This window comes from Kwoniella mangroviensis (genome assembly GCF_000507465.2).
Source record: "Kwoniella mangroviensis CBS 8507 chromosome 1 map unlocalized Ctg01, whole genome shotgun sequence".
In the NCBI taxonomy this organism is placed as follows: Eukaryota; Fungi; Basidiomycota; class Tremellomycetes; order Tremellales; family Cryptococcaceae; genus Kwoniella; species Kwoniella mangrovensis.
Window position 1 is genome coordinate 3,192,834 of NW_027062533.1, and position 20,068 is coordinate 3,212,901.

The window sequence follows — 20,068 nt, forward strand, 5'->3', positions numbered from 1 at the left end:
TAGTCGACGTTCTCGAGATGATGGGGTAGACGAGAGGATCAGTTGAACATCGATAATCCTTTCATATGCCTATCTACAGCTGCACGGAACTGTATGAGAGGAGGATAGAGAAATAATCAGTAAAGTAAGGCTTTCAACAGAATACAAAGTCTATTGATGGCGTGAAGACGTCGGGAAGCGATCTCTTTGACTCCATTGCTGAGGAACGACACTCACCTGATCATTATCCACACCTTCTTCTCTACTATCCACCTTCACCAGCGGGTTCCTAATTACATACTCTAAGAATGGACCGACGTATAGCTGTCTGAGTACGAACCGCAGCGAGTCGGAGGATGGATCAGATAAGAGAATGAATTTGTAATTTGTTGGTGTCTCGAAGAGATGGAGTTTGTATGATGATGTGGAATATGATGTGAAGGCTTCGTCCCTATATGTCAAATATTGTCACGAGTTAGCGAAGATGATAGTATAGGTAGATTTGCTATCTCCTGTCTCCCATATATTCCTTTATGAGATAGGATAAAAGGTAACTTGGTGTACTGGTGAGACTAACCTTCCAGATAATTTCTTCACCATATTCCTCAGACTCAATATCACCCCATAAACCAACTTTGCTTCTTCGTCAAATGGTAATCCTTTCGGTAAACTCAACTTATTGCTTTGTGAAGTAGAGGTACCGTTCGATACCAAAGAATTGCGATTAGCAGCAGCAGCAGCGTTTTCTGAGAAAATCGATTCTCTGTTTACATTCCCATTGGGTTGAGAAGATGTTGTAGAGGGAGGAGGGGGGAGTCGATGTACACCTGGTTTGAAAGAGGTTTGAGGAGGTGCACGGACAGGTCGGGTTCTGTGCCAGTCTTGATAGTAGACGCATTCGCAGTGACTATATACATATGATTCATTAGTGCTTATTGTACGTGATAGATTGAGGAGGGTTGAGCGGGGATTGCTTACCGGTCGAATATGTATAATGAGTAGATGGTCATTTTGAGGAGTTGAGAGTTGGAAGGGAGAGTCAAGTGCTTTTATCTCAAGTCGATTGTTCCTTCTTCTCTTCTACTTGATTATAAGTCTAAGCAGTAAGCAGTGTCCTGTATTCCCTTCAGCTCCTTGACTCCTGTTCTGTGCTATGCTATCGTCCTTTTCCAGGTGATGCTGGATGATATGAAGGTCAATGAAGATGGAAATACATCAGAGGTCGAAATCAACCTCGAACGCGTCACACCACTCACCATAAGTCCAGTCAACCGGAACATTACAAAAACATGAAATCACTGAAATCATCTATTGATCTTCTCTCTTCAATCGTTCACGCCATCTCATTATTAGATATATAACACTTACACTAAGGATGCCCAACTCTGACAACCAAGACGAAGAAGATACAGATACGAAACTTGCCTTGCTCGCTTCATTACTCGAACCACTCTCATTCCCTTTCGAAAGGCTATTGGAATCGCTGAATGGGGCAGATGGGGATGTAGGTAAAGCTGCCGAAGATCTCTTATTGCCTGGATCGGGTGACAAGAAAAGAAAAGCCGGGAATAGTCTACAAAGCTGGTTGAAGAAACCCAAGAAGGACATCGTTGATGCCAAACTGGATCCGGGGGAATTAGAAGACGATGATGATAATGTGGTGAACGACGCAGGTCCAAGTAATCCGATCAAGTCGTCAAATTCAGATAATATCGACCTACTTTCCATCCTTCGTGGTCGACCTCCTCTCCCTTCCTCTCCTACCAAGAACAAGACCTCACCTCAACCAGCATTACTCCTAACCAGTCAATCAGCTATCGATTCTCATGATTTACCTATAACACTGCTCGATTCACCTTTACCTTCCTCACTCGCTTCAGCACTGTACCTCGAATTGATGGAAGAGTCCGAAAAGAGTTGGTACAATAATGAATTTTACTTGGCGGGGAAACAGGTGAAATCACCACATACTGTACAAATGTATAAATATCCTTCTTCGTCAAACGATGAAGAAGAAGGAAAAGCACAAGGCGCAACTTGGGGGAAAGGGATAACGTATTGGTACTCTGGCACTAACATGGTGGATATTGCTGTAAGCTCTGATCTAGATGATATATATGTATTACTTTGGCTGATTTCATACCATAGGATTACCCACCTCTACTTCGAAAAGCTGCTGATCTAGTGGAAAGAGCTGTCAACGAATCCATATCAAAGAGGAAGAGATATCCTCTAGAATGGGCTGGAGAATGGAAAGCTAATTGTTGTGGGACAAATCGGTATGACGGAGCAAAGAGCTCGTAAGTCGTTCATATCTCGAATGCAATGTTGCGCCAAGCTGATTGCATGACGTAGAGTCGGTTGGCATGCAGATCAACTGACGTGTGAGTGAAATTGACAAATCCCACATCTCTCCCCTGTCTGCCTTTCTTCGTTGACAAATCGGGGTCATTGCTAATATTGCCTCAACAACACCACCAGACCTAGGTCCATATACCACCATCGCCTCCCTTTCTCTAGGTACGCCCCGAGCATTCAGATTAAGGCAGACCAACACTGTCGATCCCAGTTTTTCAACCAACACGAAACCGATAAGGACCTATGAGCTGAAACTGGGTCACAACAGCTTATGTCTGATGAATGCAGGTTGCCAGGAGAGGTACAAACATACGTGAGTGTTTGTGCATTACAAGGACCGAACATTGGATCACCTTTATTTCATATTCCCCTCGATCCCGTGATGATTTGCGTATTAATAGTGTGTACAAATAGCGTACCCCCTCAAAAAGCTCTGGATCTGTTTAGACCAACTTTTGACAAAGATGAGCGTCCTATCCCTTTGCACCAGCAGCGAACTTATACATCCAGAATCAATATCACTTTTCGGTGAGTCAGTTTGGAACCGGATGGAACAGGAGAATGAAGGGACGGAACTGATTAGTAGAGTTGATTATCATAACGGTAGATTCTATCGTGATGGTAAGTTATCGTGATATTGATGATCGAAACAAATAACTATCAGCTGACTCAAAAATGAATGAAGATTTCCATCCAAATCCTTCGACTGGACCATCGGGACCTCGTGAAGGTACTCCGATCTGTAAATGTGGTATACCCACGTAAGTGAGATCAAATTGAATTACATACACTTCATTCCAGATACACAATCCCAGCATCACTCATAAGCATGTCCTGGATGCACCCTCTACTTGTCCACTTCTCCAGCCATCATTAATATCGTAATTTACTGGTTGAGATCTTTTTATACCATAGATTACTTCGAGCCGACCAAAAAGCCAAAGCTCGATCACGGCTCTTCCCTATCACGTCACCTACTAAACCTTCGCCTAAGCAGCAGCGGCAGGATAAGAATACAAATATGAACATGATCGAAGATGATATGGAGTATTTTTGGCAATGTCAGAGTCCATCCCAAACCGGCGATATGAAAGGTTGCGGGTTCTTTAGGATATTGAACATGGACAAAGAAGGTAGAGGACCGTGTGTCAAGGATGTGGTGTAGTAGAGATGAAAATTGATGGGTATGGGTTATATGCCTGGTGTATTTGCTTTTGAGAGTTTGTCATATATGTGTCTTTGTTTGTAGAGTGTATAATTGTATTCTTGATTTACTGTTGTATACGGAATTCGATAAATCAGCCAGATTGACTTGTTATCATTTCATATCATCTATCAATGCAATTGTCGAACATGAGACGATGCAACCTACCTGTTCAGTCAGATTCTTCCATCTTCTCATCAACATCTTGGTCTTGATTGCCATTCCCATTCTGATCTTCATTATCCGGTTCATCCTCATCTTCATCAACCACATCTCCATATTCAACTTCCCCTCTATCATCCATCTTCTCCTCATCCCCAAACTGTACCGCACCATTATCCATCTCCCCTTCACCTTCACCTTCTAAACCTTCTACCATATTTTCCAACGTACTTTGATTGTTCTTTTCCTCCTCTTCAGCTCTTTTCCTCCTTCTCTCCGCTTTACGTTGTTCTTTGAGCTCTCTTCGTTGAATCTCCCTCTGTTCTTCCTCAGCCATGTCAATCTTCCCTATTGATACACCCAACGCATCCGTCAGACGCTCCAATTGAATCTTGCTCACTGCGTTCAAACCACCCGATGAGGTTGCACCGAAAGAAGAATTCTCCAGAAAGTTTAGGAGATGTTGATAGGTCACTTCTGAGGATAACTTTGTGGAGGGACCGATGGATTCGATAAGTAGGGGTGATTTCAGTTGACGGTCCATTGTGAATGAGAGTGATTTACGGTGTACAGTGTACGGTGGGATCAAGTGATTGTAATGGTAATAGGCGGTATGAGATGCTGTCTGATGAGGGAGATGCTGTACTACTCAATTTATGTTCTGAACTGAGATGTCGGATGAACAGCAAAGATACAACGATTAACAGACGGACAAGCATCTTTGAAATCTTTCTTGACGAAAACATGAGCGGATTATCCAGGCACAAACACACAAATTTATTTGATACACCCCTTTAAATGCAAGCATACAAAGAATACAGCACATTAAGAGATGATACAGCTCTGCTCAGCTTCAGAACAGGTTATGCATAGACAACTAGATCAGACGTTCCCATCCGAGGAAATACTGGATTGACTACTTCATCAAGAGTTCTTTTTCGCTTATATTTTCGCTTATACTTCATCAGGACCCAACATGACTAAAGATTTTTTTATATATTGTCAGCCAATGCCTCAAAACATAAAAGACGAAGTCGTGGGATGCAGGTGTGGATCAAACAAGACAGAAGCAAATGATTGTGGTCAATGGAAGAATGGAGAAGAACTAAGAATAACAGGATATTCCGATGGTTTCCTGTAAAAGTCTGAAGTACACTCACGTTCAGGTCTGACCTTAGCGTCGAATTGCTCAGAGGTAAGTTTACCAGATTCAAGAGCTGATTCCTTGAGACTATCCAGAGCAATTAATTGAAATATGAGCGACTGTTTGAGTCAAACATCCCGCCTGCTTTAACTCACGTGATTCCTTTCTTGTGTGCGTTCTTGGCGATCGCAGCGACATCTAAAGGTATTGGACATGTCAATCAGAGAATTTCGACCGGGCCATATCTCAAAAGAAACACCCACCATCGTAACCGAGAACAGAGTTCAAGCAAGTAGCACTACATCATTCATCCCCTTATCAGTTAATCCCTCCTCGATGAATATGATGAGTATTAAGTAAAGCTCGGATGTGGAAGATATACACTCACAGCATCAAAGATTCATTCATAATCTTCTTGATCTTCTCCTCATTAGCTTTGATACCCACCACACAGTTCTTGGTGAATGATCTCGAACCGTCTGCTAACAATCTGATCGATTGAAGTAAGTTCTTGATGAGGACAGGTTTGAAGACGTTCAATTCGAATTGACCGTATGATCCGGCAACGGAGATGGTAGTGTTGTTACCCATGACTTGAGCAGCTACCATCGTAAGTGCTTCGCATTGAGTTGGGTTGACTCTTTTTCACCAACATCAGCTTCAGTGCATCAATTGTGCAAGACGATGACAATGCAAAAATTGGACTTACTTTCCAGGCATGATAGATGATCCAGGTTCATTCTCGGGTAATTCTAATTCTCCAAGACCACATCTAGGACCTGAACCGAGGTATCGGATGTCGTTGGCGATCTTCATGAGAGATACGGCGACGGTGTTGAGGGCACCGGAAGCTTCTACGATAGCATCGTGAGCAGCGAGGGCTTCGAACTGTACTCAATCCATTCGAAGATCAGTCTAATGGGCAGTGGAAGTAAGAGTCACAGATGCTCTGCTCACCTTGTTAGGAGCAGTGATGAATTGGTATCCGGTGATTTTGGAGATTTCAGCAGCTACTTTCTCATCGAATCCAGCTTTGGTGTTAAGACCCTGTCATATTCCCGTCAGCCGTTGCACGCATGTTGGAGATACTTCTAGCTTACAGTTCCTACGGCAGTACCACCTTGGGCGAGTTGACTCAAGTTCTTGATGGTACCTTCTACTCGCTCGATACCTTTAGCAACTTGAGCGACGTATCCACTGAACTCTTGACCGAGAGTCAAGGGGGTAGCATCTTGCAAGTGGGTTCTACCGATTTTGATAATGTGATCGAAAGACTTCTTCTTCTCTTCCAAAGCATCGTGGAGTTCTCTAAGGGCGGGCAAGAGGGTCGCGTTGATCTCTACAACAGCAGCTACGTGCATAGCGGTGGGGAAGCTGATTCCAGCGACGATGTCAGCCTGATATACCACCGGGGTGAGAGTCATGGAGAAACGTCGTGCTCACGTATCGTTAGAGGATTGGGACATGTTAACGTGATCATTAGGATGAACAGGTTTTTTGCTTCCCAATTCACCACCCATCAACTCAATAGCCCTGTTGGAGATGACCTCATTGACGTTCATGTTGGTTTGAGTACCTGAACCAGTTTGGAAGACGACCAAAGGGAATTCATCGATGAGTTTACCGGAGATGACCTCATCGGCAGCCTTGGAGATGTTTTCAGCTACGTCGGCGGGGAGACCGTATGTTTGATTGACATGAGCAGCAGCTTTCTTGAGTACACCGAAAGCTTTGATCAATGGTGGGGGCATTCGCTCGGTTGGTCCACCTAACATAGCAATATGGAGACTTGATCAGCATGCAAAATTCCCTTTTGATCCTCTAGGTATCCTATTCCGCTCTGTACACCGTCTATAGGAAAGCATACAGCCTCCTGTATGGCATTATCCCGTGCAAATACGAAACGCCAGCTCACCAATATCAAAGTTCATCAAACTTCGCTGAGTCTGAGCACCCCAATACCTCTCGGCTGGTACCTGTAAAGGACCAAAAGTGTCCTTCTCTTGTCTGAATTTCTGTTCGGCCATGGTGGATGAGGTGGTAGCGAATGTTCGAGTGGGAAGGACTGTTCTAGCGATTTGTCTTTTTGGGAGCTGGGATCAGACTTGTGGTCAGCGGGACGCAGTCCGAAACTTGAATGTGGAGGTGTGATGTGAGTTGTTCAAGGTCGTCTAGTCATGTGTTCACAGGACAATCTCGAAGGATGAAACGAGGGGCACTCACGCTATTAGCCGATCGGAGGGCAACACGGTTCAACATTGATGATGGAGGAGAGGTGACAAGATGACAAAACCAATGACGATAGCAGTAGCAGCGGACAGAGGATACGACGAGAAGTGCGTTTATCCTTTTTATTGAGATTTCAACCCAGCTCGCGATGTTTCCAAATTACCGGTTTCCATTTGACGAGTGATGGTGGGTCTCATAGTATGTGCGGATTTATCGGCCGCATCTCCACCTCTCTGTCGCATCTCTTCGGGCAATCTCGCTCTTCCAGTAACTTAGACAAACGTAGATCTGATACAGATACTTCCGTCCACTGCCACAAGCTGGGACTATCCAGTTATCAATGCCAGGTGTAGTAGCACAGCAGTGTCACGTGACAATGGTGATTTCGACGCGTTGTACTTTTGATCGTGTGCCTGAAAAGTAATGTTCATGTCGCATACACTGCAGGGCACATACACACGGCCATCAATCATCAATCATCTTTCATCGTTCATCTGCTTTCCTTCATCATCCCCTGATCATTGTTCATCACCATCCAGTCCTCTGTCACTGCTTGCCCTTCCCTGCCAGTGTCTTTTACTGCTATAGTATCATGTCCAAGTAAGTGTGCTTTCCGTATCCGCCGGAATCTCGCTCACAACCATTCCAGACCCGTAGTTCGAAGGACATACGGTAAAGCTCCTCCACGAGTCTCGTCTTCCTTGTCACTATTCGATGATCATCCTAGCTCGTCACCACCACTGGTCTCCAACTTCAGATCATCATCTCCTCCCAGCTCATCCCGACTAGACACTCCGACACCGTCTTCACCGCCTACTCCCGCTAAAAGACCATTGGGTATCAGGGAATCATCACCGTTGTTCTTCTCTGCGGATGAGGAGGACGAAGAGAATGAGAATCCATCTTTGACCCCCAACCTAGCTGAGAAGGTATCAAAACATGTAGAAGTCAACGGTAGAAGGACGATCAAGTCATTGCCATCTAAGAAAGTTATTCAATCATCTTTAAAAGGATTTTTCGTACCTCGACTTCAAACCAAAAAGACCAAAGCATTACAACCTGCCACCATCGTCCCTATTGCGTCTTCGTCCTCCTCGAAACAGTCAGCGGGCAGTCCAAGCTCTATACTAGGTATCAAACCCCCTCGATCCAACTTATCAAAGCCTAAATCCCTTACGCAACTACACCTCACCCATCTACCTTTATTGCATACATGCCAAGGATGCGGAATGTCATTCATGCGTGGAGGAGAGGACGAGTCGGTGCATGTTGCTCATCATACGAGGGTATTGAGGGGGATCGTATGGGATGGATTAGGTAAAGGAAAGGGTAAGAGCAGAGATGACAAGGGATGGAAGGTGGTTAGAGATGATATTTCGTTTGGAGAGAAGGAAAGGGGGAAAGGGAAAGTTGTAATGGTAGATGGAAGTTATGGTGGTAGTAAGGTATGTGAACTCATATCTCTCCACCCCTCAATTTCTGTCACATCGTCCGGGTCTCGTGGAAGCTGACTTGAATTTTGTCTTGATACAGCTCGACGAGATTCTGTCGACTGTTGATAGGGTGTTATCATCTCCACCACTTCCTCAAGCAATCTTGGAACGATGTAAAGTCTTCCTATTTGTCACCTCTTCACCACCGCCAGCAAGTAGTACGAAAAGACAGAAATTGGATAGTTCAATATCGATAAAGGTGGTACAGAGAGAGAGGGTCGTAGGTGTGGTAGTAGCTCAGGGGATCAAATGGGCTATGAGGGTGTTGAAGGATGGTGAGCAACTGCAATGCGAAGGAGCGGAGAAGGAAAGGAAAGTGGTGGTGGAAAGTGGTGGATTTGGAAGTGTCACTTGCGAGTGAGTCTTGGTTTCATCCGTCATTCACTCTCCTTTGGAGTCCATCTGACAACAAAAGGAACCGTACAAAGCTGATACTCTTCTGTGTATCATTAGTCCCGCCCCCCTTCCTACACCCCTGGGTATACATAGACTCTACATTTCCCCTTCCTACCGATCCAACAATCTATCGTATCACCTCCTCAACGCATCTTGCTCGAATACAGTGTACGGATGTACATTTGACCCAACTGTGGGAGACGTCGCTTTCTCACAGCCTACGCAAAGTGGGCGAGCGGTCATGGAGAGATGGGGTCAGGGGGGTATAAGGGTTTTTGCGGATGATGAGAGTCAGTTGTAGGTATGGTGTGGCTCCGTGTCGATGTCAAGCTGGACGAGATAGGAGGTGGATTGATCGGGTGTATGATCATGGATTCTCAATCGACGAACAGTGATGGGATCTCCAAGAATCAGGATAGGGTGAATGCTGGTTGATGCAGTATCATGAAGAATCTCCTACCATTCACTTTATTGGGATAAATTGTGATATGATGGAAAATAAAATAAAATGATATGGACAGTGGGGGAAGTAAACAATACCATGCTTGCTGGAATAAAGCTGCTCTTTCCATATACAAAGATATAATGTTGTGATATATATATACACATGCATAAACAATTGACATCACCCCTCTCTTACAATTACACTTAGATCTCCGGTACCCCTATGACTCTAGCAGTCGAAGCTATCCTGAACCCCATCGGGATGACTTTATGGTCGTATTTCTTCTGTATACCACTTCCTTGCATTATCATTATGTCCTAAGGTAATGCAAGGGAGTTCGCATCAGCAGTGGCAGCAATGTCTGGTGAGGCGAGGTACGAGTGATACAGTATTTTGTGCTCACACCGTGAGAAAGAGTAAAACTCAAAGCAGTAGGTGATATCTTCTTAATTTCCCTGTCTGCCATACCTTTATAATAAGTTTGATTAGGGTTTACTCGAGGTGTCTTGAGTCGGAAAGACATAATCGCTTGATTACCCAAAGATAAAGATGAGACTACTGGACCGAGATCTGCAATCAAATAAAATACAAGAAAGATAAGGTGAGCCTGTAGATAGAACGAACTAATTTCCAATTATTACTTTTTGGGGGTAATTGACTTACCTGCTTCTCCATCATCGTGCCAGCTCATCTTTTGACCTTCTCTATACATCACACTGAGAATTTCGTTGAAAACTATTTCTTCGCTTAAGATCAATCTGACTCTATCTTTTATTCTGATCCAGCCGTATTAGCTTCAATCGTTTCGGTGATAAATGGATAAATGGGTGATGGCCACATCTTACTCACAAGTCCAACGACCTCGTCACGCATTCTGGCGATTTTTCAAATGGATAAGATAACGTATCGACCTGATATTTGTATGCAGCACCGAAATTCACTGCGAAATGCTGAGCGAGAAATTGGCCTTTGACTACTCGTTGTAAACGAAACCCTCAGAATCTATAACCTGTATTACACTATCTCTAGAATGACACTTACCTGTTGTCTAACATTGAAAATCACGAGATCAACGAGATTTACTTTTAGCATGAGAATGCCTGCTGTAGCCATACTGGCAGATGTGTATGTATACTGTACTCACGCCTTTCAGAGGTCTTCGCTGGAACCAGCCCCCTTCATTGGCAGCTTTTTGGTAGTCTTGCAACAACTCATCGGCGAGATTATAATCAGGCTGAATGAGATGATATACCTTGCCTCTAAATGATTTCGATCATCAATTTCTTCTCATCTCGAACAGTAAATTTCCCATTACTGAGCCTGTTACTTACGCATGGGGCAGATCATATACCATACAAGTACCGCCAATCTCACTTATCCATCTCATCTTCGATGTTATTCCAGAAGACGGATCGATCTTACTATCCCCTAAAAACGAGGGCGGGATATGGGGAAGATCCTTCTTGAGAATGATCCGAGATGGATCAACGACCCCCAGAGTATTTCCGCAATTCCGACATTCCTGAAATCTCATCATCTTCAACCCCGACTCCCGTGTAATCATCTCTTGCTCGTTTTCATAAACTCACCCATACTTCCCATCTATATCTACAATTTGCTCTTCCACATCTCCTACATACCCAGCCTGAATATCCCGACTGGTAAGCCAAAAGACTGAACCTCTTTCTCCGAGTGTAGGCTCACCTCTCCATAAGGTCCTTCCTCCAACTTCACCATCCATCTCTTCCGTCTCAGGAACCACTCTGACCGGTTCCTGCGGAACTACACTATATGGTATCATGACTTCAGGAGGTGTACAGCGAGGTTTGAGAAAATTCTCATCGTAAGATAGGGAGAATCCAGGTGGAATAGGTAGAACGCCGATGGGGGAGTCAAGCATGAAGAAAGCTTGACATTCCGGTTGAAAGCAGAACAAGCCTTCTTGGTATATCCGTACGATAGGTCGATGACATGAAGGACAGATTGTCGGGGAAGGGAATTGAGAGCGATTGAGCGAATGTTCTGTAAATGTCAAAAGTGGTTGGGCGGTTGACAGAAACTGGTTCCCTGGCCAAAACTGGCGATGTGTTGTTGACGTGCAGGGTGAAGGTGGTGATGAGCGGTTCAAGTGACCCTGTGTTCCGGGAGAGCTATGAGGCGGAGTTGGCAGACCAGTAGGATTCAGTAAAGATGAGACGTCCATCTTCTTCGGTGTACACAAATCATCGTTCGTCCTCTTCTCTTCATCACAGCATGGTACGTCTTTTGGTAGATTGACATCGTCTTGGATATCCTTACAGGATATTTCATCCCCTTCGCTGGGTAAAGGCGTCATTTCTCTTGACCATTTCTTCCAAGTATCATTATGCGGTACAGCGATATTGGCGGCATCCTGTATATTCATGAAACTATACGATTCGATCCACCATGGTGTACCTTGGCTCTCTACCCAATCGAATCGTATTTTCACTCGATGAAAATAGTCTCTCTCCTTTGGCGGGCTCACACCCAGAGGTGGCCATTCAGCTTCGACCCAAGTGAGGGATATCCAATACCTATACATAATACATCAGTCTTCGGATCAACCCAGGAGCTCAAGTATTAATATATAAGCCTATTGATTTTTCTACTGGTAGAAACGAATATAGCATTGTGATACGATACTTACCATCCCAGTATGACATAGGCACAATTTAACTCCCAAGGTAAACCCTCATATCCCTTTCCGGCAATCAATACCATCGGTATCCTCTTCTCATGAGCTAGAAGAAGTGTATCAACCCTGGCGTCCGAACGAGATTGGTCGGCTTGTAAAGTTGCTGGACCAGATGTACCATCGGGTTTGAGTGTTCGTACACATTGTCCACCCCTGTATCAGTCAATATGAAATATCAGCTTGACAGTGATGCCGGATTTCACGGTGGAAGACGAGGCTGACCCGTGAGATATGATGACTTTTCCGTTATGTGCCCAAATATCTCTCCTAAATATCAACAAAATAGAAGATCAGCCGATTCCCGATGAGGAAGGATAGCATGACTGACGGAGCTGGGAAAGCTTCCAGTAGATATCCATACGCTACCTTCTTATGCATGTATAAACCAGATTGAAAACTTCGATAGTAAGGTAAAGCTTCACATAGCTCTTGTCGAGACTGTGGATAGAGGTCAGAACCTAAATAGCCTTATCGAGAGCTCAGAAATAGTGACAATACTTACCTCTGCCCAAACGGGAGGTCTATTCCTAGGTTGCGGCAATACCTCTGTTCTCCTTGATCTGGGACTTCGTAGACCAGCTAATATCCTCAAGACCTTACATAATCTACTTGATCGAATACCGTCCGCCAGCTCGGGATAGGGCTGAAAAGGTGTTTGAGGTAAAGGTAAAATCTGTACCTCATTCTGGTCCTTTTCGATTGCTTGCCTCTTGAACCCATCTTTCTTCGCTGTAACTGCGACTTGATCACGGGCGAACAAAGCTGTCTGTTCCCTCTGAATGGGTCTTCTCCTGGTCATCCGAGACCTGGCCCCATCATTTGGATGACGGGATTGACTACCTTGTGCTGCCTTATAGCTCTCCTCTACAGCTGATGATGAAGGTAAAGTGAGGAGTTCCGGAGCACGATCGAATCGAAGTGACGACAAGATATCGGGTGGGACTTCGTGACACGACCATCCGGAATATGAAGTCCTGAGTGGTTTACTATCTGCAACTTTGATGGATGTCGTGATCCTTCGACGATGACGTCCTTCCGGGATCATCAGATCTTGCTCTGAGCGTTTAATGGGAGAGGAGAGCGGACTTGATAGTTCGTCCCACTCAAATAGGGCATTATCCTTGGTCGCAGGAAGGGTGTGGGGGGTTCTCTTCCGCTTCTTGCTTTCTGTTTGGGTTGTACTCGCCACAGGATGCACAGCATATTCCAAGGCTCGCTGAGTAGGCTTAGATCTGAGTCCAGAGCTCCTATCAGTGTTCATACATCGCGTACTGTACTGTCTCACTTACATCCGGTTTGATCTCCTGGGCGGATCGATCATGCATTCCCCATGAATAGCATTTTGATCGTTTGTTTTGATCCGTGACCTCCCTTCTTCGGAGCCTTCACCGCAGCGAATAGGGCTATTGTATAGCTTTAGTCAGCTAGCCAGATCTCTATGTCTCGCACCTACATATATATATATATACTCACATATACCGGATCACGTCCCCGATGTCATCGTCCGCCGGATGATGGTGAACTTGATCCTCAATGGGGCCATTTGGCATTCTGCTTGAGTGCGATTGGTCCTGCCAGTCTCCTCGAGACCATCCCTTTTCGCATAATTTCGTCTTCCGAGGGACAGACCGGGAAGAGAATAGAGTCTGTGCATGGGAATTGGTCGACTACTGTACTCGTACGTACCTCCCAGCGGAAGTGGAGGAAGATAACGACTCACCTGTGCCTGAGGTACCACGGACACATGGTTATCTGGCATAGGCATCCCAAGCAGTCTGTGAAGGATTGGTACAGGTGAACAAGGCTACACACATGCTGTGTATACAATACAGATGACGAAGTATAACGCAATAGGACTGCTGTTGAGGGTCTATTCACATTCTGCTGCTCCGTTTCCGCTTCGACATTTTGTGGGGTCGACTGAGCACATGGAACGATACTGTTTCATGCTATGCATCGTGTGCTATGATCAAGTCGCTTGTCTGAGTATATCTGCTCATGCTTGGTATCCTATCCTTACATACACCCATCAGAATCCTTGTTCAGCTAAATAATCGGCCTGCATCACCCATATCACAGCCGATCGGTCAATACCCACGCTACTTGCAGATATCGATGAGGAGAGTATACTCACCACTTCCAGGTAGAATGTAGCAGGTTTGAAAGCTATTGGTTTACCTGTCCATCCAGCTAATGTATATCGAACTGTATTAACCCAGCCGACCCTATACACATCGATAAATGTGTCAGCTTATCTGATGTATACGAAGGTATAACAAAAGCAACTTACAAATCCAAATGATTTACTCCTACCAATGTTCCTCTATACTCACCCCACATCGCACTATGTACGGAGACCAAGCCATCATTCGGACCTTCTTTCGCTAAGATCACACTATGCGGCCAACGGAAAGTATCGAATAGACCTGGTTCGACACTCGCGCCCCAAGAATAATAACTGACGTCCTCCCTATCCAGCACCTGAGCATTGAACTCTTTCATCGAGTGGGTGCCCAGCGCTGAGAAAGCAGTTCCATCTCCTGTATGTGGTAATCTCAATGTCTCAATCAACGATAACATAGTAGGTAGACGATCTCTCCCAATGACATTATCGATAACGTAATCCGCAAAGGGAGATCCTCGATGTGGTGTGGAGATGGTCGTGAGGGATATTGGTCGAAAAGCTTTGGGCTTTAGCTCGGAGATGAGGTATCGACAATCCAATCCTCCCTACGACCAGATTCATGGATTAGCGTTGATATCGATCAGGTGTTTTCTTTGGGGTCTAACTAAATCAGGTCGTTCTCACTTACCATACTGTGCCCTATCAAGTTGACCTCTCTACCAGGATACTTCTCAGATATCACTTCTTCCAGTATCTTCGCTCGGTCTTTGATCGATGAAGTAGCTGGCACTCTAGCTATAAGGACTTCTGTTCCATTAGATTCTAGTACTTCTCGTATACCTCGCCAGTGCGATATCTGCAATCTGCAGGGAAAGTCAGTGGGTAGAATCCTTAGAAGGGCTTTACAGAAGCACATACGTTGGTAGATTTGCAGGACCTGTGATGCGATTCGTCAGCTCAAGTCAGCCTAACGGTGGCTGATGAAGTAAAAGCTTACCGAGGTAGTCAAAGCCTAATAAGCCATGGCAGAATACTATAGGATTCTGAGGAGATTTGTCTATACGTAGACAGACCACGATTTAACATTACAAAATCGGGGTTTCAGTTTAATCCACTCACATTTCTTCCTCAATTTCTCTTTCTCCTCCTCAACCGTATCAGCCCTATCTTCCTCACTCATCATCTCATCTACCCTTCCTTTGTTCCCACTCCACCATCCCGTTGCCCAGCTCGACCAATCTTCCTGCGTGCCGTTAGTCGATAAATTCCTCTTGAAGTCCAAAGAAGGTGCAGAAGGTAATGATACTCTGGGTAACGAAAGGTTCAAATTCGGTAATGATGGCATGGACGGTATGAGGCTATTCGATTCAGATGATTTCCTAGGTGAGGTATTCAACAGTCCCGTTATAGTCCTTTGAAGATGTAAAGATGGTGTATCCGAGGACGACGAATCTCTTCGATGTCGAGATTGAGATTGGTTGATGGGTAACCCAGTGGTAGGATCTAAATCTGGAAATGGTTCATCGCATATTGCAGTAGTTGGACTGGACCTTTGCCACGCTGTCGATGATTCTCCTTCTCTCGGTATACTACCGGAAGCATTCCTCTGTCTGTTCTGATACTCGTATGTCAAACTTGATGTAGGTAGAGTAGAGCGGGTGAGTTGGGAAAGTAGTCTTGGAGGAGCATGGGGTCGGACAGGCGCGTGATGATGAGCCAAAGGTGGTTCAGCTATCATGGAGAGTTTTCCATCGAAAGTAGAGTCTACACTTGATGGCAAGGATGCTGGAGATCGAGGGGGAGATAAGGATGTATGTAAAGCTTCATCCAACATTGCAGAGAGCGGTTCATCAGGTGTTCCAGTACATTGCTTTGGACTCGCTAAGTTCGTATCCGGCGTATGAGTCGAATTCGCTTTCTGTTTGCCCTTCAAGCGTCTTCTCGCTGCTGCTTCTCCCACATCGAGAGATTCTTCTGCATGGTGCTGATCTTGATGATGACTGTGAGGTATTGGACGTGGATGTGAATGCGATTTGTGTGAGCTGGTACCGCCGCTCGGTGCTGGCTGAAGAGGGTGATCGTGATTGTGCTGCGACATTGTCCGCAGGAAGTGTCGGTGGACTGCAAGTCGGAGTATCTTTGAGCTCATCCAGCGGCACTCATGTGTTGAAGGATTGCCAGTCAGTCTCCCTTGAAATGTATATGCTACGGCGGCAAGAAGAAGAGTGAGAGATGAACTGGAATGAGTGATGTTTTTGGATGATGAACAACGTCATACTAGTACTCGCGATTCACCACCACCACGCGACCGTCTTTCGTTGTTGTTGACTTTTTTCCCCCGTTCAAGATCATCATACCTCACCTCAACCCAGCATTCTTCCGCAAGCATCCGAGTCGGCAGAGGATAGAAGCATGTCATCACCAAGGAAGAGGTCTAGGATCTACTCAAGTCACAGTCGACAGCTCACCGAACCTCAATTACCATTACATATCGCCTTGGCTTGGATCATAGATCGCGTCTTCCCTCTCAACGATGATTGTCAACCTGTCCCGGTATACTCGCATGGCTTCGTAGCGGACGTCCTCAGGATATTGACCAGGGAGATACTAGAGGTAAGTCAGCTGACATCTGGGTACAAATACGTGCAAAACAGCTGATTGGTATACTACCACCCACAGGTAGGAAGTCAACCGGCAACTTTCGTTTCACTTCGAGACGAACTTGATCCACTTGTGAGGAAGGAGACCACAGAGATATTGAAGAGGAATAACAAGAAGAGAAGCAGGGGTCAAAAAGTGCAGGAGGAATATGAAGATGCTGAGAAGTATACCAATTGGATGACCGCTTTTGTAAGTCAACCGTTACAACACGGTGCCCAAGTCTTCTAATCTGATATATTTTGATAAATTCGTAGGGGGATAGATTTAGAGATGTTGCAGAGGGATGCACCTTCCTGGATAGTGAGGATTCTTTTTGCAAGGACACTGGGAACGATCATGGCTGACGGTAGGAACAGGGTTGGAGAAGGAACTACGGGATAGGCTGAATTATGCGGACGACGATGAGGTGAGTTCAGCTGGTAGATGCTCGTCTTGGAAGCTAATATCATAGTATCCAGCCAACAGAGCTGCCAGAACCTATAGTAAGCTACGATGGAGTCGCTCAGCCACTTGCATAGCTTATACATGCGGTAGGAACGTCATTCTCCGCTGGGAATATTCTCCCGTAACCTGCTCAACACCCTTCGTAAACTTTCATTCGACGAGACGACCCATCTCTCACGAGAGATAGCGAAATGGTGTGGACTTCCAAATGCAGGTACCTCTGTACATGCCGGTATATGGTCTTTGGATAGTGAGTCGGCCATCCTGATGTGATAGAGAAAGCTAAACCGAGGCATCCTACAGGGAGATCAGGAATGGAAGATACGCTGGATAAGAGGATAAAAGCGATGCAAGAGCAAGTCATTCTTGTATTAATTTTATGACACCAAGTCACGCTGACTCTCGACGGCTGTCTATAGCTATCAATCTTCCAACGCTTCAGGAGACTATTCCAATGCCCTAGCTTCACTCAGGCGTTTCTACGATTATCAATTCCCCTCCGCTGGGAGAGGTCAACATCAACATGCTTTATTGAACATAGCTACTTTTTATTATTCTACCGGTGGGATGGAATCGGCTCAGTCCGTGAGCCATTTCTCTCTACCTCAACTCAATGTTTGACTGACAGACTGATTTGTGGGTCGCCAGGCAATTGACGAAGCTATACGAGTAGCTAGAACAGCGGGGGACAAAGCTTGCTTACAGCATTGTCTGAGGTAAGTCACAAGCACACGGTATAGCTGTCTCTTGACGCTGCTGATGAACGGACGATTGAGTATAGTCTAGCACAGAGGATCAAGCATGAGACTTGTTCTGTAGCGTTCACACCGTCCGAGACGATACGTATACGACAAAATCCAATATCTACCAGTCGACTGCCGGAGGGACAGACTCCGATGGATCAACTTTGGTCTGTCAAATCAGCTTTAGATTTAGTAAGTCCCCTTGCTCGACCAGTTGACATGATTGTCAGGCTGATAATTTGTGTTCAATGGGATAGGGTGAACCTGTGCATGTGGCATTCCGTCGCATACACTCTTCATTAGGTAAAGAAATATCTACTGAATCGTCAACAACAGACGAAGAGCGAAAGATCAGTAAAGTATGGAGAACAGGTCAAAAGCTGGATATGGCAGCTTGGAATGCTACTCAATCTGGATTATGGGGCATGTTGGGTAGGTTCACCCTTCCCATTGCCTCCTGTGTAACAACTATTCCTGACCTGGTTGATTTGATAGGTTCCAGCGTGTTAGCGGAGTTTCACGAAGATCTAGCTTTGGACGACGTGTCTCCGTGGAACGACGGGAGGTTAACCGTGATATTGTCCAAGGCTCAGAGAGTGAGTCATTGTGTTGCATATTGACGTTCGTGAGGGAAGCTGATGATTGGGAATGAATGATAAGGCCGTTGAAAGAGCAGAATACGATTCAGCATTAGCCATCTTACTTGATATATCCGTTTTACAAGGCATGTCAATACAATCATATCATAGATGGTCGAAAGTAGTTTGGACTGTACTTGAGCGAAAAGCCAAGATGCAGTGAGTGATCCTTCATCATGCTTCGTTCATCTACAAATATGGACAATGAGAAACAATGAAGCTGATGAAGTTGACGATTTGAACAAATTAGCGGTGATGATATTTTGCTATCCCATATATCGTCATCACAACCCCCCTCGGGGTATTCTCAACGACGAGGTGTTGGCGGACCAGGTAGAGAAACAGGACATCCAGAATCCAAAATTCTTAATCTTGCCGACGAACAAGCACCCTCTAAAGGAATAACATTGATCCAAGAACATATAAAAGACTTGTTCAAGAAAGTCGAGAAATTACAATTGGCAAATGCACCAAGTCATATGATCTTACCTGATATTTTATCGGCTGTCCAGTTGACCAGCGAATTGGGTTTATGGGCATTATATAGGTTTGGGGTAGTGATGCTTTGCGAGGTGTTACTTAGTATGGAGGGAATGGGAATGGCTTCGAAGGCTATTAGGGAGATTGAGATTGTATGGGATCAGGTGAGTCAATTTTGATCTCTCAAGCGTGGTCTGATGGAGGCTGATAGTTGTTTCTTTGTCTGTGGGGAAATTCAGATACTGGGAGGGGATGATCTAGAATGTATAGCTAGAGGATCAATGTGTTTGGGCAAAGCCAAATTGGATGTAGCCTTGGATGGTGATTCAGAGGAATCACTAGGTGAGTTTGTCATCTCAAGAAAACTGTCGAATGCAACTCACCAACTTCTAACTTATCCACTTGATGTATATATCTAGATGAAGCAATCCAACATATTCAACATTCAATCGAAGTATCTACAAAATTAGAATCTCGCTCTTTGACTCTAGAAGGCACTTCTCTTCTAGCAATGATCTGCGAGCTTCGTGGAGAAACTAAACAGCGCGATGAGCTGTCTCAAAAGTATATTATGGTGAAGTCAGGTGATGAAGTGGAATTATATAAAGCTAAAGAACAGGTCGTGAGAGTTGGTGAAATCGTCAAGATGGTTGGTATAAGGGTTGCAGAAGGTTGGAAGTGATTACTGAAGCATAGTTATCCGAAACAAGATGATTATACCTTGCATATAATGTGTATATTTATATACCCTGATGAAAACATGATTATGTATACAACAATGTATGTATCTAATTGACTGATTGACTAATGAAGATAGTATTTACGGTATGTATCGTCCGTTGACGGGTATG

The 20,068-nt window shown here is 44.9% G+C and overlaps 8 protein-coding genes across 8 annotated transcripts; 3 read left to right on the forward strand and 5 right to left on the reverse strand.

Moving 5' to 3' along the window:
* Positions 1-38: 38 nt before the first annotated feature.
* On the reverse strand, positions 39-989 carry I203_101189 (uncharacterized protein; the record flags this gene model as incomplete). Its single annotated transcript, XM_019146142.2, has 4 exons — positions 39-89; positions 217-430; positions 557-886; positions 958-989. The coding sequence occupies 4 exons, from the start codon at positions 987-989 to the stop codon at positions 39-41; spliced, it is 627 nt and encodes a 208-aa protein (XP_019004701.2).
* A 365-nt stretch (positions 990-1,354) lies between these two features.
* On the forward strand, positions 1,355-3,502 carry I203_101190 (uncharacterized protein; the record flags this gene model as incomplete). The annotated part of the gene is made up of 8 exons (XM_065516833.1): positions 1,355-2,071; positions 2,128-2,279; positions 2,335-2,363; positions 2,461-2,650; positions 2,752-2,865; positions 2,924-2,958; positions 3,023-3,098; positions 3,253-3,502. The coding sequence occupies 8 exons, from the start codon at positions 1,355-1,357 to the stop codon at positions 3,500-3,502; spliced, it is 1,563 nt and encodes a 520-aa protein (XP_065373651.1).
* A 211-nt stretch (positions 3,503-3,713) lies between these two features.
* Positions 3,714-4,247, reverse strand: I203_101191 (uncharacterized protein; the record flags this gene model as incomplete). Its single annotated transcript, XM_019146144.1, has 1 exon — positions 3,714-4,247. One exon carries the CDS (start codon positions 4,245-4,247, stop codon positions 3,714-3,716), a length of 534 nt encoding a protein of 177 aa, XP_019004703.1.
* Positions 4,248-4,657: 410 nt separating this feature from the next.
* I203_101192 (fumarate hydratase, mitochondrial) lies at positions 4,658-7,106 on the reverse strand (the record flags this gene model as incomplete). Its single annotated transcript, XM_019146145.1, has 11 exons — positions 4,658-4,683; positions 4,864-4,934; positions 5,003-5,045; positions 5,111-5,145; positions 5,236-5,487; positions 5,557-5,735; positions 5,805-5,894; positions 5,948-6,221; positions 6,291-6,615; positions 6,763-6,940; positions 7,071-7,106. 11 exons carry the CDS (start codon positions 7,104-7,106, stop codon positions 4,658-4,660), a joined length of 1,509 nt encoding a protein of 502 aa, XP_019004704.1.
* A 562-nt stretch (positions 7,107-7,668) lies between these two features.
* On the forward strand, positions 7,669-9,266 carry I203_101193 (uncharacterized protein; the record flags this gene model as incomplete). The annotated part of the gene is made up of 4 exons (XM_019146146.1): positions 7,669-7,676; positions 7,726-8,521; positions 8,610-8,926; positions 9,023-9,266. The coding sequence occupies 4 exons, from the start codon at positions 7,669-7,671 to the stop codon at positions 9,264-9,266; spliced, it is 1,365 nt and encodes a 454-aa protein (XP_019004705.1).
* A 347-nt stretch (positions 9,267-9,613) lies between these two features.
* I203_101194 (uncharacterized protein) lies at positions 9,614-13,676 on the reverse strand (the record flags this gene model as incomplete). The annotated part of the gene is made up of 14 exons (XM_065516834.1): positions 9,614-9,727; positions 9,814-9,980; positions 10,074-10,186; positions 10,260-10,404; positions 10,494-10,669; positions 10,742-10,932; positions 11,000-11,055; positions 11,115-11,965; positions 12,079-12,279; positions 12,349-12,393; positions 12,455-12,564; positions 12,629-13,358; positions 13,416-13,529; positions 13,600-13,676. The coding sequence occupies 14 exons, from the start codon at positions 13,674-13,676 to the stop codon at positions 9,614-9,616; spliced, it is 3,090 nt and encodes a 1,029-aa protein (XP_065373652.1).
* A 479-nt stretch (positions 13,677-14,155) lies between these two features.
* Positions 14,156-16,349, reverse strand: I203_101195 (uncharacterized protein; the record flags this gene model as incomplete). The annotated part of the gene is made up of 7 exons (XM_065516835.1): positions 14,156-14,185; positions 14,261-14,351; positions 14,417-14,856; positions 14,940-15,114; positions 15,170-15,188; positions 15,249-15,308; positions 15,371-16,349. The coding sequence occupies 7 exons, from the start codon at positions 16,347-16,349 to the stop codon at positions 14,156-14,158; spliced, it is 1,794 nt and encodes a 597-aa protein (XP_065373653.1).
* Positions 16,350-16,663: 314 nt separating this feature from the next.
* Positions 16,664-19,899, forward strand: I203_101196 (uncharacterized protein; the record flags this gene model as incomplete). Its single annotated transcript, XM_065516836.1, has 16 exons — positions 16,664-16,864; positions 16,931-17,101; positions 17,167-17,212; positions 17,263-17,318; positions 17,371-17,394; positions 17,447-17,606; positions 17,660-17,711; positions 17,776-17,941; positions 18,005-18,072; positions 18,138-18,291; positions 18,357-18,531; positions 18,595-18,695; positions 18,760-18,896; positions 18,988-19,381; positions 19,457-19,559; positions 19,637-19,899. 16 exons carry the CDS (start codon positions 16,664-16,666, stop codon positions 19,897-19,899), a joined length of 2,271 nt encoding a protein of 756 aa, XP_065373654.1.
* Between the last annotated feature and the right edge of the window lie 169 nt (positions 19,900-20,068).